We start from the raw sequence: 22,178 nt of genomic DNA, 5'->3' as shown, positions 1-22,178 counted from the left end.
AGACAGGGTAAGCAGGTTTAGGATTGGCTATTTTGAGTAATTTCAGTGGGCTCTGGGTGTAAATACTGTCTTGTTGTCTAGTACCTGATCTTGGGGTGATTAGGGCAGGTAGATAGTGGCCCAGTGTGACAACCCATAAAGGAGGTGGCTGGGGGTATGGGCTCTGGATCGGTTGGTTTGCATATGAAAGGCATACCTAGGAGAGCTGTTTACTATCTCTAGGAGTTAACCCTGGGAGGGCATCCCTCCAAGGTAAGCAAGGCCCTAGATATTAAAGCATCACATTACAGAAAGTAAAAGACAAGGTTAATACAATGGGCTATCTAGAGTGACCAGACAGGATTGAAAACATATGTGTCTAATGGATCAACAGAGAGGTCTCTCCTTCCCAATTCCCAAAGTGGAAGTGCAATAGCGGAGAAGTTACAAATTGTAGGGAGAAGTTACAAAATGTAGTAACACTCATGAATCTCTCAGGTTTAATTAGTATTATATCTCACATTAATGAAGTTCAATGAAAATAAGCCATGCTTTCACAGGCAAGTATTTTGGTCCCATATTCTCAATGAAATACATAGAACATCAAAGATCATTATAAACCCAGAAAGTATGTCATGCAATTTATCCTTATTGCCACTAGATGACACTGTAGCTTATTGCTTTTGTGATTGTCAAAAGATGCCTGCTCAGAGTTCAGTTAAGATCTTTTTTATTTAAATAAAACATAGGGCTTTGCAACTAGTTTTTATTAATTCAAGAATCTGATGGCATTCAGAAGATGCGGTCAAACATGCTGCACCTTCCAAAGCTCCTAGAATTAGAGCTTTGCCCAAATCCCTGAAACTGCATAGAAAATTGTGTGCATGCCCACACATATGTGCATTTTCCTGTGGGGAGGGTCCAGAGCTCTCATTAGAGTTCAGAGTTCTCTGTAACCCCCATCACATGCCAAGAAAGAAGTGGAGAACCAATCCCCACTTAACTACACCTGAGTTCATCTCTATGATTTCTAAAAACTAATTAAAGATAGAAACAAAATAACTTCTCAGATAACACTTTCTGACATTTAAAGATGTTTTCTTCTCAATTTCTGACAAAGGAACAAAAACTGTTTTTTATGACCATGGGTGGATAATAGTGAGTTATAGCCGACCTGCAAAGCTAGACAGAATGACTGCAAAGTCAGGCAGAGATCTGGGCAGTGAGTAAGGGGTCACTGTGAAGCATCTGCTGTTTTTTTATGAATAGACACAGAGATGTGAAGCAAGAAAATATATTAGACACTGAGGCAACCTGCCTGAGACCAAGGTCCTAAGTGAAATTTCCATCCAAGAGGTGTGGGGGATAATTCAGAAAAATGGGCAATAACTGATGGAGAAGAAAGGCATGTAACCATTTTTAAAACAGTCAAGCTCTGGTATTCAAAGGTATGACATTATCAGTAACTGACTTTAGCTTTTTTCTCAAGGCCCTATTTTCATATGGTAGCAGAAAAAATCATAACAATTTGAAGTAATACATCTCTTTTAAAACTTACTGAGTTTGGGGTAAATACTGTAAGCTCAGTGGGGCTTATGTCTCCAGTCCTGACATCAGGGGAGTGGGCACCCTGTCCATGTTGGACTGTCTGCTGGTGGTGTCTGCTGTTGGTGAAAGTCATCATGCATTCTCTGAGCAGGGGTTGTGCATGAATATAGATCCAAGGAGCTTATGACTGTTTCTGCTTCTCAACCACACCTCAACTCTTACTGAAGCTGCTGATCTTCTAACACTTAGCCACATCTTCCAGTTGGTTCCTCCAGAGAGATCTGTACCTTCTCAGTTCTAATCATAGTAGTTCTGTGCTTTAATTCTCTGGTACATAATAGGCACCCAAAGAGTATTTGCTGATTAAGTAACACCAAGGAACCCTTGCTTTGCCCTTCCTCCATTCATGGCTCCCTTCCATCTTTCTCCCTGCTACCAGCCATGACAGCATGGCCTCACCTACTCACCTTATCAATACACGGTTCCTGTCAAACTGAAGAGAACTTATGGTTCCAACTGTTAAAAAAGTGAAAATTTTCTGCTTCGTTACCATGAGATTTATTTTGAGAGCTGAAGGAAACCTATACTGTAAGTACTGTTATTATTTTGCAGATAAGAAAGTCGAGGCTTCAAGAGTTTACGTAACTTCCCCAGGGTCACAAAGCTAAGTGATAAAGACAGGATTCAAACCTAAGTACATCTGTCTTGACAGCTGGAGCTTTTAGCCCTTCTGCACTAAACTATTATTTTTGTGTTCGCTGTCTCTTTCAGATACAATGACAGTGGCTATGTTGAAGATGTTGAAGTAAATTTCATAGTGTGGGAAATACATGGCAGGGATGACTATAGCTTTAACAACACTATGAAGAAGGTATGACATTTTGGATTTAAATAGAATTTAGCATGCAATTAGACAAGTCTTTCCATTTTAAATCTATATATAAATTATCTAAGGAAAACAAAACCAGTCAGCTGTAGGTAGGAAAAATAAATATGACCTGTATATTGAATTCTATGACTATGAAAATTCATTTATGAAAAAATAAAACACTGTCCTATAGAACGGACTTAAAGGGGTCAGAAAAGATAATGTTTATAGTAGGATGATGCAATTATTGATTAATATTTCATTTTCTCTCCACATTGTATTTAATGTTTGATTATTTATGGGCCTGCATTTCACTCTCAGACATTCATCACATTTGTGCTAAATCAAATGGACACACTCTAGGCTTCATCTCACTTTGACTTCTTTGCAGCATTTGACCCACTGACCGTGGCTTCACTGTCCCCACACTCTCCTGGTTTTCCTTCATCCTCCATGACTGGTCATTCTCAGCCTCCACAGTGAATCCCCTTTATTCTTCCTGTTCACTTTGCAGGCCACAGCAGAAAGACCTTCCTACTCCAAATCACCACAGTTCACTCCCATCCCTTCTACGTGGGGCTTTTTGCCCTTGAGGGCCTCCCATCATGATGGAGCCTCTCTAGAAGTTACCAGCATTGATTCCTGAGATTTGTCAGAGATCTCATACAAAACCAGGGTTGACTCCTTCCAAAGTAACTTTCTCATGTACCAGAGACCTTCATGCTCCAAGAAGTAGAACCTACGTGGGTGACAACAAAGAGACCTGAATTCCACCTGCTACTCCCCTCCACATTACTGCAATTATGTGACCAAACAAATCCACCATCACACATTCCTGCCTCATTCACAACTAAGTCAGGCCATGTGACTGATTCTTATCACTGGAGTATGAGCAGAAGTGATATGTGTCCAGGATGAATTACTTAAGAACTTCACATGCACCTCCATGCTTCCCATCTTCCTTCACATGTCAATATATTACAGCAACGATTAAAGATGGAGTAGATGTGAACTGGATGAAGGGGATAAGGGACTTCAAGAAGCCACTAGATTTTTAAAAGTCTGAGTTTTTAATCTACTGTTTTGAGGAGAGTCATCCATAGGAGCCATTTAACCAGGGACATCTGCATTGGATTATGTGTGATCAAGAATTAAATTTTAATGTGTAAAACCCCTGAGGGTTGGAGTTTTTATTGCAGCAAAGCTGACCAATATAGCTCCTCCTATTAAAATTACATTTAAATGCGAACATTTCAGTCTCTGGACCCTTTAGCTCTCTCTTTCCCACTACTCCTCTGCCTCTTTTTCTCACACAATCTAGATATCTACTTTTTTCTCACACAATCTAGATATCTCTAGATATTCTAGAGAAACCCTCTGCTTCTCCCATTTTTCTTCTCTTCTTTGCCTATCTAACTTGAGCTCCACAGTTCAGTCCTTCAGCTATTGTCTTCCCAATGCCTATATGTCACTTTCCCTGGTATTGTTCTTGTTTAGTGTTATGCAACTTTAAACATTAATTTTTCTGCCTTATCCATGCTTATATCTGAGCTACTAATGACTTCTAGAAAAAAAATTAAAATTGCAATAACTGGAAGTATGAACTCAACTATTGGGAGTGATCACTGAAAAGAGAATTAGCCATCTAGAAGAGAGGTCAGAGGGAAATATCCAGAATTACACATAGAGAGATAAACTGATTTAAAATATAGAAAAAGAACATAAAGGAGATCCAAAGCTAAGATCTAAGAACTGGAGTCCTAAAAAAAGAGAAGAAAGAGTGTTGGTCAGAAGGAACATTTTCCAAAACTGGTGAAAGACATCAAGGCACAGAAAAAGTAATCTGCATCCAAAAACATCACAGTAAAATTTCCAAAATCAAAAACAAAGAGAAAAATCTTTAAAGTATTCAGAGCAAAAAAGATAACTTACCTTCAAAAAAGTAACTATAAGATTTAAAGCTGATTTCTCAATAGAAACAATAAAAACCAGAAGTCTTTGAAGAAAAATATTTTTAAGTTACCGAAGGAAAATAATTCCCAAACATAAAATTCTGAATACAATAGAAATAGCATTTTAAAAAATGAAGGTGAACAACAGATAATGTCTTACAAGATACATGAAATTAAAAGAGGAAAAAATTTTAAGAAAGAAATGAAGGGTGAAATAAAAATGATTGGAGAGAAAGTGACAAATATTGAGGATAGGCAAAGAATAAATGGAATTCCTGAAAAAGGAGAACCAAGGCAAAGGAACAAAACAAATACTAATAATACTACAAAACAAATACTAATACAAATACTAAATACAAATACTAAACAAATACAAAACAAATAAAACTAAACAAATACAAAACAAAAACTAAACAAATACAAAACAAATACTAATACAAATACTAAGTACTAATACTAAAATAATACTAATAATAATATTAAATAATAATTAATTAAATAATTAAATAATTATTTAAATAATTATTTAAATTATTATTATTATTAAATTTATTTAATTTAAAATTTATTTTAAATTAATTTAAAATTTAATTTAAAATTTATTTAATTTAAAATTAAATAATAATTATTTAAATTATTAAATAATTAAATAATTATTTAAATAATTAAATAATAATGTTAAATAATATTATTAATAATAATAATAACTAATACTAAAATACTAAACAAATACAAAACAAATAAAACTAAACAAATACAAAACAAAAACTAAACAAATACAAAACAAATACAAAACAAATACTAATACAAATACTAAGTACTAATACTAAAACAAATACTAATACAAATACTAATACTATACAAATACTACAAAACAAATACTAATAATTCAACAAAACACAACCACAACACAACCACAAACCACACAAACACAACTCCCCGAAAAAAAAATTTTCAAACTTCTTATTGAAAGAGCATACCATATACTTCAGAATATCAAATCAGAATAGCCAACCCATGTGGGCATAGAAGCAAAAATGCAAGAAATTTATAAGGGAAATTAAATTATCATCAGACATTTTATAGCAGTGTTATATGCCAGGAGAAAGTGGGGTCAAATATTTAAGATACTAAAGGAAAATAAATACAAGCCAAGGATTTTACATCCAGCAAAACTGATTACACTGTAAATGGCACAAACTGCTATCAGTATGTAGAAAGCTCTGATAATATTGTTCCCAGGAGCCCTTCCTGGGTAATTTACTAAGTAAGAAGCTTCAGAAAATCAAAAATACTAAAGAGAAATCAACATAAGGACTAGGAGGAAGCATTACAATATAGTATATAGTTACTTACAAGACTAAAACAAAATGAGGGTTAAATGGGTTAGAATGTAATATATAATGGGTGTATTCTCTGACAATGTAGATCTAGTACAATTATAAAATATGATAGGAGAATGTGAAGAGCATATACAAGGGAAAAGTATAAGTGTTTTCAGTAATCATGACACTGGTGATAATATTTGTATTGTTTTTCTAAAGTTTTGAGGTGTATAATGTGAGATAAAAGAAATGTGTAATAATGACATTTTCTAATACCACCATTCCTCACCAAGTGTTTTGTTGTAAAAGCCAGAAGATACATATGTTAAGATAGAAGAAGTTAGACAAAAATCTTGAATTCGAATAGGACTCAATATGAACTCATGAGGTATTGGATATTGCTCTGGATATAAATTTATTAATCAAATAGAGAGATAGATAAAATTTTCCTATTCTGACCGTTAAAATCTTAGAAACATAACTAATCAGTAGCTGAAAGTATACTTAGTAGCCAGATTGTTGTTTTGAAATACCGTTTCCCACTAAACGTACTGGGCACTCTTAGATAAATTGCTGATTCCACGCCTGAAGGAAGAAATGTACAAGATGAGCCTAGAATAGTTTGGCATACCCAATAGCAAGGAAGTATCAAGGACTGCTAGAGTCATTTAAAAGTAAGCAGAAATCGGGCTTTCCTAGTGGCGCAGTGGTTAAGAATCCGCCTGCCAATGTAAGGGACATGGGTTCGAGCCCTCGTCTGGGAAGATCCCACATGCCGTGGAGCAACTAAGCCTCTGTGCCACAACTACTGAGCCTGCATGCCTAGAGCCCGTGCTCCACAACAAGAGAAGCCACCACAATGAGAAGCCCGCACACCACAACGAACAGTAGCCCCCACTCACCACAACTCGAGAAAACCTGCATGTAGCAACGAAGACCCAACACAGCCAAAAATAAACTAAATTAATTAAAAATAAATAAATAAAAGTAATCATAAATCAACATCAAGAGGTTTCTACTGGCCAAAGATGGGACAGTTTGAGCTTCCTGGAGAATAATTATTGCAATGGAGTAAAACTCATTAAATATATTAAATCGATGAATTCATGATTTTCTTTTTAAATCACCTTTACAGAATGATAGGAAACCAATTCCTTATTTTGAAAACTGGTAAATAAAGAGAAACAAATATTTATCCTATTTTCTTCAAATGAACTCTACCAATGGACAAACAAACAGTAGATGAGGGGAAGCATCTCTTTATAAAATTATTCCAGTTGACAAATGAAAAAATAGAATTGAAATATCACAATTTTAAAATCCAGATAATAGAGGTTATTATAAACAAATTTATATCAACAAATTTGGCAATGGACAAATGCCTTGAAAAATACACCAAAATTTCTTGTATTCCCCCCCTCCAAAAATTAGAAAACTCTAATCTCAGATGGCTTTCCTGATGAAGTCTACCAAATATTTAAGAAAAATTTTACTTCAGCCTTATAAAAACTCTTCCAGAGTATAAGGGTGGGAGGAAACACTTTCAACTCATTTTGTGAATCCAGGAGGACTTGATGAGGACCTTAAGAGAAGAGAATGATGAGCCAATCTGACTCATAACCATAGATACAAAACACCTGAACAAAATTCTAGCAAGTCAAATACAGCAACTTATTAAAAAATAATCCAGGGCTTCCCTGGTGTCCCAGTTGTTAAGAATCCACCTGCCAATGCAGGGTCACAGGTTCGAGCCCTGGCCCGGGAAGATCCCACATGTCATGGGGCAGCTAAGCCTATGCGCCACAACTACTGAGCCTGCGCTCTAGAGACCACGAGCCACAACTACTGAAGCCCGCGTGCCTAGAGCCCGTGCTCCGCAACAAGAGAAGCCACGACAGTAAGTCTGCGCACTCCAAGGAATAGTAGCCCCCACTCGCCACAACTAGAGAAAGCCCACGCACAGCAACAAAGACCCAACACAGCCAAAAATAAAAACAAATAAATAAAATAATAATAATAATCCATCCAGGCCAAGTTTTCTTTATTTCATAAATTAAGCGTTGGGGATATTTGAAAATCAAAGTAATCCACTATATTAACAGTATAAATAAGAAAAGGCATAAGATTATTACAACAGTTGATGAAAAGTCATCTGATTAAAAATTTATCACCCATACATAACATTATTTTTAAATAAATCTTAGAAAATTATAAATAAATGGTAACTTCCTTAACCTAATAAAATGTCAATACAAAAAACCTGTATAAAACATCATTCTTAATGGTGAAAATATGAAAGCCTTCCCTCTGAAATCAGGAATGAAACAAGGAGGCATGTTCTAACCATTTCTATACATTGTTCTTGATGTCTGTAATAAGGTAAACAACAAACAATACAAATAAATTAAAAGTGTGAGGATTGGAAAGGAAGAAATGAAACTCATATTCACAGATAACATGGTTGTTCATCTGAAACAAAGTTAATAAGTGAGTTTAAGAAGTTCTCTCTGTACAAGGTCAATATACAAAAGTCCATTGTTTTTCTGTATATCAGCAAACATTTAAATAATTTAAAAATTAGATATATAATTTTCAACAGCACTAAACTATATTAAATACTTAGAAATAAATTGATATGTAAAACATATATATATATATATATATATATATATATATATATAACCTTTCTATATATATAAAACCTTTTGACAGAGTGGCTGTTTGCACGAAGCTCAGACATGGAAGTCAATGACTGAGCTTAACAAGCGCCTCCCGTTAGAAGAAGCCTGGGGACCTGAGGTAAGAAAAATATTACCTTGCAAATTGTTTATTTATAATAACTAACTTGGCGTTTTAGTATTAAGTGCTTAATGGAAACACTTTGGGTTTAAATTTGACTTTGTAAATCAAATCCAATTTTTCTATTGGATTATATTATGATTTCCAAAATGCTTCATCTTAATTCTATTTGATCTTCTGTTGCCCCTGCATTACTAACAATTTTGTTTTAATTTTCTCTTCTGAAAATTTGTTTGCAGATTATTAAATATCTGACAAACATGTTAAAGCATTGAGACTGAGTCTTTCTAAAGACTGCCTGAAGTTTCAATCTTGTGTAACTAAAAGATCATTTCTGAATATCAGTTATCAATCCTATACTGTTTTCAAGTGAATTTTCTTAAATTGAAATTAATTTATGTTATTTGGCAAATCAAATCATATCTCATGAATAAAATGTGACATATAAGGTACTTCAGCCTGTAAAATGTAAACCCTACAATAAGAATGTTATTTTGCTTCTACCTCAGAACCTATACATGTCAAGATAGAGATATATATACAAACGATATGTATCTCCCTCTGAATTCCCAACTCCAAACCATCCATTTTCCATCCACCACTCCCTATCTTCCTAGTAACATTATTCTAGGAGCTTTACTCCAACAATCCTTTGAACAATTCTTCCAGCTCAACATAACCTTCAATTCATTGATCCTACCACCCTCACCCCACCCCCCGTTCTCTTTTCCCTCTTTATCCGGCTTAAATTCCACAGTCAATAGTCATATAACTCTATTAATATGACCCTCAATTCTTTTGCCCCCCCCACTTCTTTATGTTTGCATAGCTAAATCACAACCTTAGTTAAGTTCAACTGTCCACCTTAGCACCTGACTGTGGCCAGAGAAAAACATACCCATGCTGACTTGTTTCACTTTCATCTCATGATTAAAATGGTCCCATAATACTGCCCAACAAATACTTCTTTACCTCATTCTCTCTTCCCCTCTCATAAATAGTTATTGCATGCTTTCTCCTCTTCCCCCATCCTCGTTCTTATCTAATGAACTTGCTTTCTACTTTATCAAGAAAATTATGGTAGTTATTAGACCTGGGGTAAGACCCTTCTATCTAATTTTATTTAAAGAAGCACATATTTTAGAATGTGCAACATGTTGCCATATTGTTTTTAATATTTTGACAACTAAAATTCCTTATAACTAGTTTCCCTTGTAATGCAACCTATTTTATGTTATTATTTTTAAAAACATTATTCTGAGAGGGGCCCATAGTAGTCCATAGGCTTCACCAGATTGCCAAAGGGGCCCATATAAAAATAAAATACAACTTTATATATATTTTAAAATCTATTTTTATATATTTATACACACTCACTATGAGGTTATGAACCCCTGATATAGGTGTAAAAAGAAAAGGACTAAATCTTGGGTCATTTCAGTATTAGAGATGGGGGAAATGAGGAGAGGCAAAGGAGGTGAAAAAGGAATAATCCAAGAAGCAAGAGAAGATCCAGGCAAGTATGATGTTTTGGACCTCATGTAAAGCAAGTCTCACCAGAAGGAGGGAGGGATCAAGTGTGCTAAATTCACTACTAAGATAGGTCAACTATGATGAGGATTGAAACTTGATCATTTACTTCAGCAGCAGGGAGGTAACAGGTAACCTTGACAGGATCAGTTTTCGTAGGATAGTGAGAGACAAAACCCTACTGAAGTGGGTTTAATTAGTATGGAAAAAAAGAACTCAAAGCAGCAAGAATAGACAAGAATAGTCTCTGCAGAGGAGTTTTGCAGTAAGGAGAGAAATAGTGCAGTGGCTGGAGAGCAATGGGTTGAAGAAAGGGTCTTTTTTTTTTTAATAATTGAGAAAAATAACCACATGTTTACTGATGGGAATATTCCAACAAACAAGAAAACTGATGATGTTTCAAACTTAACATGTCTGAAACTGAGTTTCTGATATCCACCCTCCAGACATACTCCCCCAACATTCTTTCCCACCTCAGTTAATAAAAATTCCATCCTCCCAGTTTGCTCAGGATAAAAGCTAAATGTTTTCTTATGCTCCACATTTGGTCTTTCAGCAAATCTTGTTGGCTCTTTCTTCAAAGTGTATTGTGAATTTGGTCACCCTGTGCCACCCAACTGCCACTATACTGTTTCAAGCCACCATCACCAACCATCTGGGTTATAACCATAGCATCCTAAATGGTTTCCCTGCTTCGGGCTTGCCTGCCATGAATCCATCCACAACACAGCACCAAGACTGATCCTACTAAGACATAAATCAGAATGTGCCACTCTTCTGCTCAAAACCATGCGATGGCTCCCATGTCACTTAGAGTTATGACAAAGCCAGCAGGACTCCCTGCACCCCATCCCCACCGCACCCCCATCATGACTAGCTAATGCCTTTCTTCAGGTCTTTACTTGAAAATCAACTCATCAATGAAGACTTCCCTGGCCACTCTACCGAAAAAGTTAAACATCACCCCATGACAGTTGCTGTCTCCCTTCCCTATTTTCTTTAATGTCATTAGCATTTATAACTCTCTGACACATTATATAGTCTATTTACTTATCCTATTTATTATCTGGATCCCCAACTGAAATGTAGGCTCCATAAGGGGAGGGAATTTTATTTGTTTTGTTCACTTGTGTATCCCCAGCATCTAACCCATTACAGGTGCTCAATAAATATTTGTGGAACTAATTCATTAATTATAGGTCACCCACCTATTACAAACAGTATTATTCTGCTATTTAAAAAATCATAAGGAAGTAAACTAGTAATGGAATCTGTTAAGAACAAAACTTACCCTTCTAACTTCTTGTTGAAGGACATCCAAGAATCTGGGGTTGAGGGTAAATGTAAGTGACCCTCTTACACAGAATCTCACAAAGGGCACCCAAATGTTATAAGATATGACAAAATAACATACTCCTAGGAAGGAATGATCTCCCTGATAATTAACAGTCATGGAGATTGCCTCAATTGGTAGTAGTGGTTCTCAAATTTTAGAATCACCTCGAGGTGACATCAGAATCACCTAGAGGACTTGCTAAAACAGATCTCTGGGTCCTACCTCCAAAGTTTCTGATTCATTAGATCTGGGGCTAAGCCCCCGAATCTGCATTTCTAACAAGTTCCCAGATGATGCTGATACTGCTGATCTGGGGACCACATTTAAGAAACACTGAAGTAGTGGCTTACATTCTATAAAGATTCTGGAGTGCCCACACCAGGCCCTAAGTGTTCAGTTCTACCATATGAGAGACAAAAAGCTCACAACTAAAAGGGTGGATTGAGTCTGGAGTCTGAATATAGTAGAAGGCAGGTACCTCCAAAGACTATTTATGTCCTAGTGAGTAAGGCTATGCTTACTAAAGAGTGTCACTGTGTATTTATTCAACATGGCAATCAGAGGTGCTCTCTTCCTGAAACATATACCTGAAATGAAATAGCCTTCCAATTGCTACATAGTCCTGATTCTACAAGGATGAATGACACTTGCATAAAAATCTGCGAAGTAGCTCTAGAGACTGTAAATTCTCAAGAGAAAATCTGAAGGACTCATAAACAAAAGTGGCATTTTCACAGGTTCTTCCAACTTAATGTTGGAGTTTGAGAAGGAAAGGGAGAATGTGGATTATGAATGGCTGGCTACATACTTATAACTCAGGATGTGAGTTGAGTTTCTGGACATGACTGACATAGTAATCCGAGATGTCCTTGGCTAAAGATGAATTGTATTTCTCTTTCTGACTTACTTCACTCTGTATGACAGACTCTAGGTCCATCCATCTCACTACAAATAACTCAATTTTGTTTCTTTTTATGGCTGAGTAGTATTCCATTGTATATATGTGCCACATCTTCTTTATCCATTCATCTGTTCATAGACATTTAGGTTGCTTCCATGTCCTGGCTATTGTAATAGAAAAACAAACACTATATGCTAACACATATATATGGAATCTAAAAAAAAAAAAGGTTCTGAAAAACCTAGGGGCAGGACAGGAATAAAGATGCAGACATAAAGAATGGACTTGAGGACATGGAGAGGGAGAAGGGTAAGATGGGACTAAGTGAGAGAGTGGCATGGACATATATATACTACCAAATGTAAAATAGATAGCTAGTGGGAAGCAGCCACATAGCACAGGGAGATCAGCTCGGTGCTTTGTGACCATCTAGAGGGATAGGATAGGGAAGGTGGGAGGGAGACACAAGAGGGAGGAGATAAGGGGATATATGTATATGTATAGCTGATTCACTTTGTTATAAAGCAGAAACTAACACACCATTGTAAAGCAATTATACTACAATAAAGATGTTAAAAAAAAAAGAATTGTAATTCATGAGGCCAGGGCTGACGTGTTTTCTTAGAGGCTATATATAGCTTGATCAAGTGGGCTTTCAACTTAAAAAGAAAAGGGAAAAACACAATAATTGGGGGAAAAAAAAGTCTGTTACTACAATAGGAAATATCAGGCATGACACAAAAATAGGAGCAACAATCAGTGGGAATCATCTTTCACATTAGGAAATAACTAGGTAGAAAGTTGGAAACAATATAAATATTCCCAGGTGCCTATACACAAAAAATACTTGTAATGATAGAAGATGAATGTGTCCTTATCAGCAATACATTGCTGTGAGGATATGTGTCCAGTTCCTGCACATATTTATTATGTGCCACATATTCTTTCAATTAAGTTCATGGTTTCATGTATTAACTCACTTGGTAGAACAAGAAGTTCCCAGGCCCGTGTTGGCCTACGAGAAACTCCACCAACAAAAAAATAATAAGAAGAAGACATATCATGTTTTCAAGTTAGGGTGCATCAAAAAATGATTGGTTGCCACACGTAGGGGGTGAAATGGGTGAAGGTGGTCAAAACGTACAAACTTACAGTCATAAAATGTCATCGGCGTGCAATGTACAGCATGGTGACTGTAGTTAATAATACAGTATTGTATGTTTGAAAGTTGCTAAGAGAGCAGATCTTAGAAGTTTCCATCATAAGAAAAAAAATGTAACTATGTATGGTGATAGATGTTAACTAGACATATTGTGGTTATCATTTCACACTATATGCAAATATTGAATTATTACATTGTATACCTGAAATTAATATAATGTTATAGGTCAATTATATCTCAAAAATAAATAAACAAGTACTTACATACAAATAAAGGTAGAAATGAATTTTTTGATGTTCAAAAGAAAAAAATAATAATGATGAGTCTCTTACTTGTTTTTCATTAATGTATACCTAACATATTGCTTTATAAATGTGCCAGAGAGTGCAGTAGTAGAAAGGTAGACAAAGGGAAGAAATAATAGTAAATGTGATAAAGGAGAGAGATAGAAGAATTATTTTGCAGTTTATCAAGACATACAGTAACACTTCATGAAATTGTAAAAAATCATTAAGAGTTTTAGGGATGGGCTTCCCTGGTGGCGCAGTGGTTGAGAGTCCGCCTGCCGATGCAGGGGACACGGGTTCGTGCCCCGTTCCGGGAGGATCCCACATGCCGCGGAGCGGCTGGGCTCGTGAGCCGTGGCCGCTGGGCCTGCGCGTCCGGAGCCTGTGCTCCGCAATGGGAGAGGCCACAGCAGTGAGAGGCCCGCGTACCGCAAAAAAAAGTTTTAGGGATGGGACTTATAATTAAAATATAATTATGGAATGATTCACCTATGTAAAAGAAAATGACCTGTTAAGAAGGAAAGTAGAGGAATTTTCAGTGTGAAGGCAATATTCACCTTCAAAAAAAAATTTCAAACAGGAGGGTAAATACTGGAGTATATATAAATAAGGTAAAATGAGAGAGCTATAGAAGGGACTTCTATGTATACCAGATCACATAGCCAAATAAGGGAACTATATGAACTGTCCTGATTATCTCTAAAACCAAGTAGAGTTAAGAAAGAATACAATATCTGCATACTGAAAACTGTCAAAATGTAGGGAGAATATGAAGGAAAGAACAAGAAGTAAATACCACTTGAATAAATGGGAGTTACTCACTCAAAAGCTATAGAAAGAATTCAGCCTCACTGAGAATACATGACAGACAAGCAAGACTTTAAGTAGGGTGTGAAAGCATACAGGACCTACAAGAATCCAGAAGAAATGCCATGTATTATTTTAGGATTTTATTTTATTACCTTAGCTTTAATAAAGTAACTTTAAAAATATATAGTGTTTATGCTTTTTAAAAAGGGAACAGGAGATAAATAAATGAGACCCACAGAGAGACAGTAGTAGTAATAGGGATAAATAAAAGTCTTAGGAGAAGATTTGACTACTGTATCCATACCTTATGATCAAAATAGTGTCTGTCCCAAATTAAGGATCCTTGAAGGATTTTGTGGTTTTCAATTTAGGGAAATTAAATGCTTACAGATTCTCAACACCCTAATGTATTATTGTTTGCAAATAAATAAACACAGCATTTTCTTTCACTAAGCTTCACTTTTTATCAAACTTGAACCCAAGATAGCCTCTAAAAATACTATACTACACTAAAATGATAGAAGAGATAGGAATAATTATTATATCTCTAAATAATTTTCCAAAATAAATATATGAGTATATAATTTTGTATATTAAAGTCAGCTAATGACCTAAAGGTTTTTGTCTTTGTTTTCTACTCAGAACTATAAGCACTGTTTTTCTTATGCTATTGGAAAACCAGGAGACTTAAATCAACCATATGAGATTATCAACAAGTCTAACCGTAACCATTTAGTTTGGCCCTTGGACCATTCCGGAATGTATGTGTTTCGTGTGAAGATTCTGGATCCAAACTATAGGTGAATATAAATGTTCCATTATAATAGTTTTTGCCTTAGTTCCTAAAAATTAAATTTTTATTTTCTTGATTTAATTTGATACCACCCAGCTATCCAATTAAAGGCATACCTCATTTTATTATGCCTCACTTTATTGTGCTTCAATTTATAAACTGAAGGTTTGTAGCAACCCTTTGTCAAGCAGGTTTGTCAGAGCCGTTTTTCTAACAGCATTTGCTCAACTTCATGTCTCTGTGTCACATTTTAGTAATTCTTGCATTATTTCAAACCCTCCACCAGCAAAAAATTATGATTGTTGAAGGCTCTGGTGATGGTTAGCATTTTTTGAGAAATAAAGTATTTTTTAATTAAGGTATGCACAGTCTTTTTTTAGACATAATGCTATTGCACACTTAATAGACTACAGTATAGTGTAAAAATAACTTTTACACCCACTGGGAAAGCAAAAATTTTGTGTGACTCACTTTATTGCAGTATTCATTTTATTGCGGTGGTTTGAAACTGAACCCACATCTCCAAGGTATGCCTGTCATATTTGTTTTTTCATTTTGGAACAATCCTGTTAAACATTCTATGGGAGTGGGAGATAAGATTTCATGTTAAACATTAATTAAATTAATCGATTCACAATTACATTCTGAGTACTTTACTATGTTTCATTGCTATGATAGATGCAAATAGAGCATAAGGATAATCTCAGCCTTTAAGATGCTTGTAATTAAACTGGTTGGGGAAGGAGGAGTTTAGGGTACACATAAAACCAAGGGAGGTTAAATCAGAGCAAACACATGATATATTTTTCAAATATAATTATTTGTATTATTGATAGGCATAATAATAATTCAGAGATGGGAAAAAATCAATGCTATCTTGAGCATCAGGAGAAAACTTCTGGAAGACAGGGAGCATTAAGAATTTATATTGCCAGAGAACTAAGATAGACCCTTCAGATGAAAGAAATCACACTAATAATGGAATGAAGCTGAATATTAACATATTGTCTATGGCTCGTGGACTCATGAAAGAAAGTGGAAAATACCTTGAGTGAGGAAGGTAAAAAACAAAGGGTGCAGACTAATTCGAGGCAATTCATAATGTTGAATTCAATTTCAAACCATGTCCTAGAGAGCCTCTTTAGTATCTTTACTAGGGGAGTGTTGTGATGAGAGTATAGTTCTAGGAAAATTAGCCTGAAAATAAAGAATCTTATAAAAGGAAAATAAATTGCAGATAAATGAGAGGCGTGGAATTAACAAGACAAGGGTCAAAGGAAGCCCTGTTGGCAGGAGGAGTGGAAAGAAAGGAAAAAGTCTAATAAATATTTATCAGGAAAAGAGATATTATATTGATCTAGTGTGGCAAATGAAGGAAAAGAAGGAACTGATATGGTCTCAAGTTTTCTAGACTAGGTGATTAAAAATTATGGTATTTTCTTTGACCACAGTAGACACTGAGGTGGTTTTTCTTTGAGGTCTTTCTTTTTCTAGAGTTCTGACTTTGCATTGGAGAGGACAATGACATATCTGAGTGAAGATGTCCTATAAACAGTTAAAAATTTTAATTTGGGCCTTGAGTTGGAGGGAATAGCTGATGATAAAGAGTTTTGAAAACACAAATGTGGGCATCTTCTATAGTGACTCCATGAGCACACATAAGTTAACTGACTTATGAGAAGGAAAGAGCTTTTAGGAGATACCCACAGTGAAGGAATTGAGGGTGATGAGAAAAGGAGCTGAGCAGAAAACTCCTCAAATAAAAGAAAAAATGAAAAGAAAGAAAAGTTCCATATTACCCAAGCAACCTACAGATTCAAAGCAATACCTATCAAAATTCCAATGATATTTTTCACAGAAATAGAACAAACTATCCCGAAATGTGTATGGAACTGCAAAAGACCTCAAAAAGCCAAAGCAGTCTTAAGAAAGAAGATCAAAGTTGGAAGCGTCACACTCCCTGATTCCAAACTATATTGCAAAGCTGCAGTAATCAAAACAGTATGGTACCAACATAAAAACAGACACATAGATCAATGGAACAAAATAGAAATCCCTGGAAAGAAACTCACACATATATAGTCACTTAATTTATGACAAAAGAGCCAAGAATATATAGTAGGGAAAGGACAGTCTCTTCAATAAATGGTGTTGGGAAAATTGGACAGCCACCTGTGAAAGATTGATACTGGACCACTATCTAACACCATACAAAAAATTAACCCAAATGGATTAAAAACTTGAACATAAGCCCTGAAACCATAAAATTCCTAGAAGAAAACATAGGTGGTAAGCTCCCTGATGTCAGTCTTTGCAGCAATTTGTTTTTATTTGACACCAAAAGCAAAGGCAACAAAAGCAAAAATAAACACATGGGACTACATCAAGCTAAAAAGCTCTACACAGCAAAGGAAACCATCAACAAAATGAAAAGGCAACCTACAGAATGGGAGAAAATATTTACAAATCATATAGCTGATAATGGGTTAATATCTAAATATATAAAGAACTCATACTACTCAATAGCAAAAAACACAAAACAATTTAAAAATGGGCCAAGGACCTGATTAGACATTTTTCCAAAGAAGATATACATGAAAAGGGTACATAAAAGGGTGCCCAACATCAGTAATCATCAGATAAATACAACTCAAAACCACCTGTTGGAATGGCTATTATCAAAAAGACAAGAGATAAGTGTTGATGAGGATGTGAAGAAAAGGGAACATTTGTGCACTGTTGGTGGGAATGTAAATTTATGCAGCTACTATGGAAAACAGTATGGAGGTTCCCCAAAATATTAAAAATAGAACTACCATATGATCCAACTATTCCAATCCTACATATTTATCTAAAGAAAACAAAAACACTAACTTAAAAAGATATATATACCCGCATGTTCATTGCAGCATTATTTACAATTGCCAGTATATGGAAATAACATAAGTGTCCAAGGATGGATGAATGGACAAAGAAAATGTGGTATGGAATATTATCTGGCCATAAAAAGAAGGAAATCTTACCACTTGAGATAATGTTGATGGACCTTGAGAACATTATGCTAGAGAGTCTACTTTGATTTGAGTCCTAATTTTGCCACTAGTAACATCTAGTCTTAAGCAAATTATTTGGTCTCTTTGAGCTTATTTATCTGTGAAATGAGTCAGTAATAGCTATCTTATAGTATCCTGAGGATTAAATGAAGAACCTGGGTAAAAATCCCTAACTTTGCTGGGCACATAGCAAGGACTCAATAAAACTAAGTTCTTTTCCTGTCTCTTCTCCCACACGAAGATAGGTGAAATCATATTATTAATGTTTATTTAGTTACATCCTGTCTCATTCCAAGCAATTTGCTAAATTACGAGAGATGAAATACCTAGGGATAAACCTACCTAAGGAGGCAAAAGGCCTGTACTCTCAAAACTATAAGATACTGATGAAAGAAATCAAAGATGATACAAACAGATAGATATAGTGGGTTCTTCGATTGGAAGAGTCAATATTGTCAAAATGACTATACTACCCAAGACAATCTACAGATTCAATGCAATCCCTATCAAATTATCAATGGTATTTTTAACAGAATTAGAACAAAAAATTTTACAATTTGTGTGGAAACACAAAAGATCCGGATTAGCCAAAGCAATATTGAGAAAGAAAAATGGAGCTGGCAGAATCAGGCTCCCTGACTTCAGACTATACTACAAAGCTACAGTAATCAAGACAGTACGGTACTGGCACACAAAAAGAGAAATATAGATCAGTGGAAAAGGATAGAAAGCCCAGAGGTAAACCAACACACCTATGGTCAACTAATCTATGACAAAGGAGGCAAGAATATACAATGGAAAAAAGACAGTCTCTTCAATAAGTGGTGCTGGGAAAACTGGATAGTTACATGTAAAATAATGAAATTAGAACATTCTCTAACACCATACACAAAAATAAACCCAAAATAGATTAAAGAACTAAATGTAAGACTGGATACTGTAAAACTCCCAGAAGAAAACAGGAAGGGAGATTTGTTCGAGATGGTGGAGTAAAAGGACGTGCTCTCACTCCCTCTTGCAAGAGCACTGGAATCACAACTAACTGCTGAACAATCATCAACAGGAAGACACTGGAACTCACCAGAAAAGATATCCTACATCCAAAGACAAAGGAGAAGCCACAATGAGATGGTAGGAGGGGCGCAATCACAATAAAATAAAATCCCATAACTGCTGGGTGGGTGACTCACAAACTGGAGAACATTCATACCACAGAAGTCCACCCACTGGAGTGAAGGTTCTGAGGCCCACATCAGGCTTCCCAACCTGGGGATTCCGGCAACAGGAGGAGGAATTCCTAGAGACCCAGACTTTGAAGTCTAGCGGAATTTGATTGCAGGACTTTGACAGGACTGGGGGAAACAGAGACTCCACTCTTGGAGGGCACACACAGAGCAGTGTGCACATCAGGACCAAGGGAAGGAGCAGTGACCCCATAGGAGACTGAGCCAGACCACCTGCTAGTGTTGGATGGTCTCCTGAATAGGTAGGGGGGTGGCTGTGTCTCACCATGAGGACAAGGACACTGGCAGCAGAAGTTCTGGAAGTACTCCTTGGAGTGAGCCCTTCCAGATCCACCATTAGCCCCACCAAAGAGCCCGGATAAGCTCCAGTGTTGGGTTGCCTCAGGCCAAACAACCAACAGGGAAGGAACCCAGCCCCACCCATCAGCAGACAAGCAGATTAAAGTTTTACTGAGCTCTGCCCACCAGAGCAACATGCAGCTCTACCCACCACCAGTCCCTTCCATCAGGAAACTTACACAAACCTCTTAGATAGCCTCATCCACCAGAGTGCAGACAGGAGAAGCAAGGAGAACTAGAATCCGGCAGCCCATGGAACGAAAACCACATTCAAAGAAAGATAGACAAGATGGAAAGGCAGAGGGCTACATACCAGATGAAGGAACAAGATAAAACCCCAGAAAAACAACTAAATAAAGTGGAGATAGGCAACCTTCCAGAAAAAAATTCAGAATAATGAGAGTGAAGATGATCCAGAACCTCGGAAAAAGAATGGAGGCAAAGATCGAGAAGATGCAAGAAATGTTTAACAAAGATCTAGAAGAATTAAAGAACAAACGAACAGAGATGAACAATACAATAACTGAAATGAAAAATACCCTAGAAGGAATCAATAGCAGAATAACTGAGGCGGAAGAACGGATAAGTGACCTGGAAGACAGAATGGTGGAATTCACTGCTGTAGAACAGAATAAAGAAAAAAGAATGAAAAGAAATGAAGACAGCTTAAGAGGCATCTGGGACATTAAATGCAACAACATTCGCATTATAGGAGTCCCAGAAGGAGAAGAGAGAGAGAAAGGACCTGAGAAAATATTTGAAGTGATTATAGTTGAAAACTTCCCTAACATGGGAAAGGAAATAGCCACCCAAGTCCAGGAAGTGCAGAGAGTCCAATACAGGATAAACCCAGGAGAAACACCCCAAGGCACATAGTAATCAAATTGGCAAAAATTAAAGACAAAGAAAAATTATTGAAAGCAGCAAGGGAAAAACGACAAATAACATACAAGGGAACTCCCATACGGTTAGCGGATTTCTCGGCAGAAACTCTACAAACCAGAAGGGGGTGGCATGACATATTTAAAGTGATGAAAGGGAAGAACCTACAACCAAGATTACTCTACCCGGCAAAGATCTCTTTCAGATTTGATGGAGAAATCAAAAGCTTTACAGACAAGCAAAAGCTAAGAGAATTCAGCAACACCAAACAAACTCTACAAAAAATGCTAAAGGAACTTCTCTAAGTGAGAAACACAAGAGAAGATAAGGGCCTACAAAAACAAACACAAAACAATTAAGAAAATGGTCATAGGAACATACATATCGATAATTACCTTAAACGTGAATGGATTACATGCTCCAACCAAAAACACAGGTTTGCTGAATGGATTAAAAAACAAGACCCATACATATGCTGTTTACAAGAGACCCACTTCAGACCTAGGGACACATACAGACTGAAAGTGAGGGGATGGAAAAAGATATTCCATGCCAATGGAAATCAAAAGAAAGCTGGAGTAGCAATTCTCATATCAGACAAAATAGACTTTAAAATAAAGACTATTACAGGAGACATAGAAGGACACTACATAATGATCAAGGGATCAATCCAAAAAGAAGATATAACAATTGTAATTATTTATGCACCCAACAAAGGAGCACCTCAATACATAAGGCAAATGCTAACAGCCGTAAAAGTGGAAATCGATAGTAACACAAATATAGTAGGGGAATTTAGCACCCCACTTTCACCAATGGACAGATCATCCAAAATGAAAATAAATCAGGAAACACAAGCTTTAAACCAAACATTAAACAGGATGAACTTAACTGACATTTATAGGACATTCCATCCCAAAACAACAGAATACACTGTCTTCTTAAGTGCGCACAGAACATTCTCCAGGATAGATCACATCTTGGCACACAAATCAAGCCTCAGTAAATTTAAGAAAATTGAAATCATATCAAGCATCTTTTCTGATGACAGCTACATGAGATTAGAAATCAATTACAGGGAAAAAATGTAAAAAACACAAAAACATGGAGACTAAACAATAGGTTACTAAAAAGCCAAGAGATCACTGGAGAAATCAAAGAAGAAATCAAAAAATACCTGAAGACAAATGACAATGATCACGTGATGATCCAAAACCTATGGGATGCAGGTTCCTTTACACCTAAAGGAACTAGAGAAAGAAGAACAAATAAAACCCAAAGTCAGCAGAAGGAAAGAAATCATAAAGATCAGAGCAAAAATAATGAAATAGAAACAAAGAAAACAATAGGAAAGATCCATAAAACTAAAA

The 22,178-nt window shown here is 36.0% G+C and overlaps 1 protein-coding gene across 1 annotated transcript in view; it reads left to right on the top strand.

Annotated features, from left to right (window-relative positions):
- Window positions 1-22,178, top strand: part of CATSPERE (catsper channel auxiliary subunit epsilon) — a gene marked incomplete at both ends in the record, with an annotated part of 242,671 nt that overhangs the window by 208,969 nt on the left and 11,524 nt on the right. The window contains 3 exons of the mRNA XM_082833795.1: window positions 2,299-2,398; window positions 8,385-8,471; window positions 15,140-15,297. Coding sequence (XP_082689921.1) covers window positions 2,299-2,398; window positions 8,385-8,471; window positions 15,140-15,297 — 345 coding nt within the window. The remainder of the gene's footprint in view (window positions 1-2,298; window positions 2,399-8,384; window positions 8,472-15,139; window positions 15,298-22,178) is intronic.

This window comes from Leucopleurus acutus, assembly GCF_964270905.1.
Source record: "Leucopleurus acutus genome assembly, chromosome: 2".
NCBI lineage: Eukaryota > Metazoa > Chordata > Mammalia > Artiodactyla > Delphinidae > Leucopleurus > Leucopleurus acutus.
Note: the sequence above shows the minus strand (reverse complement) of the source record. Positions and strands in the feature narration are given on the sequence as shown.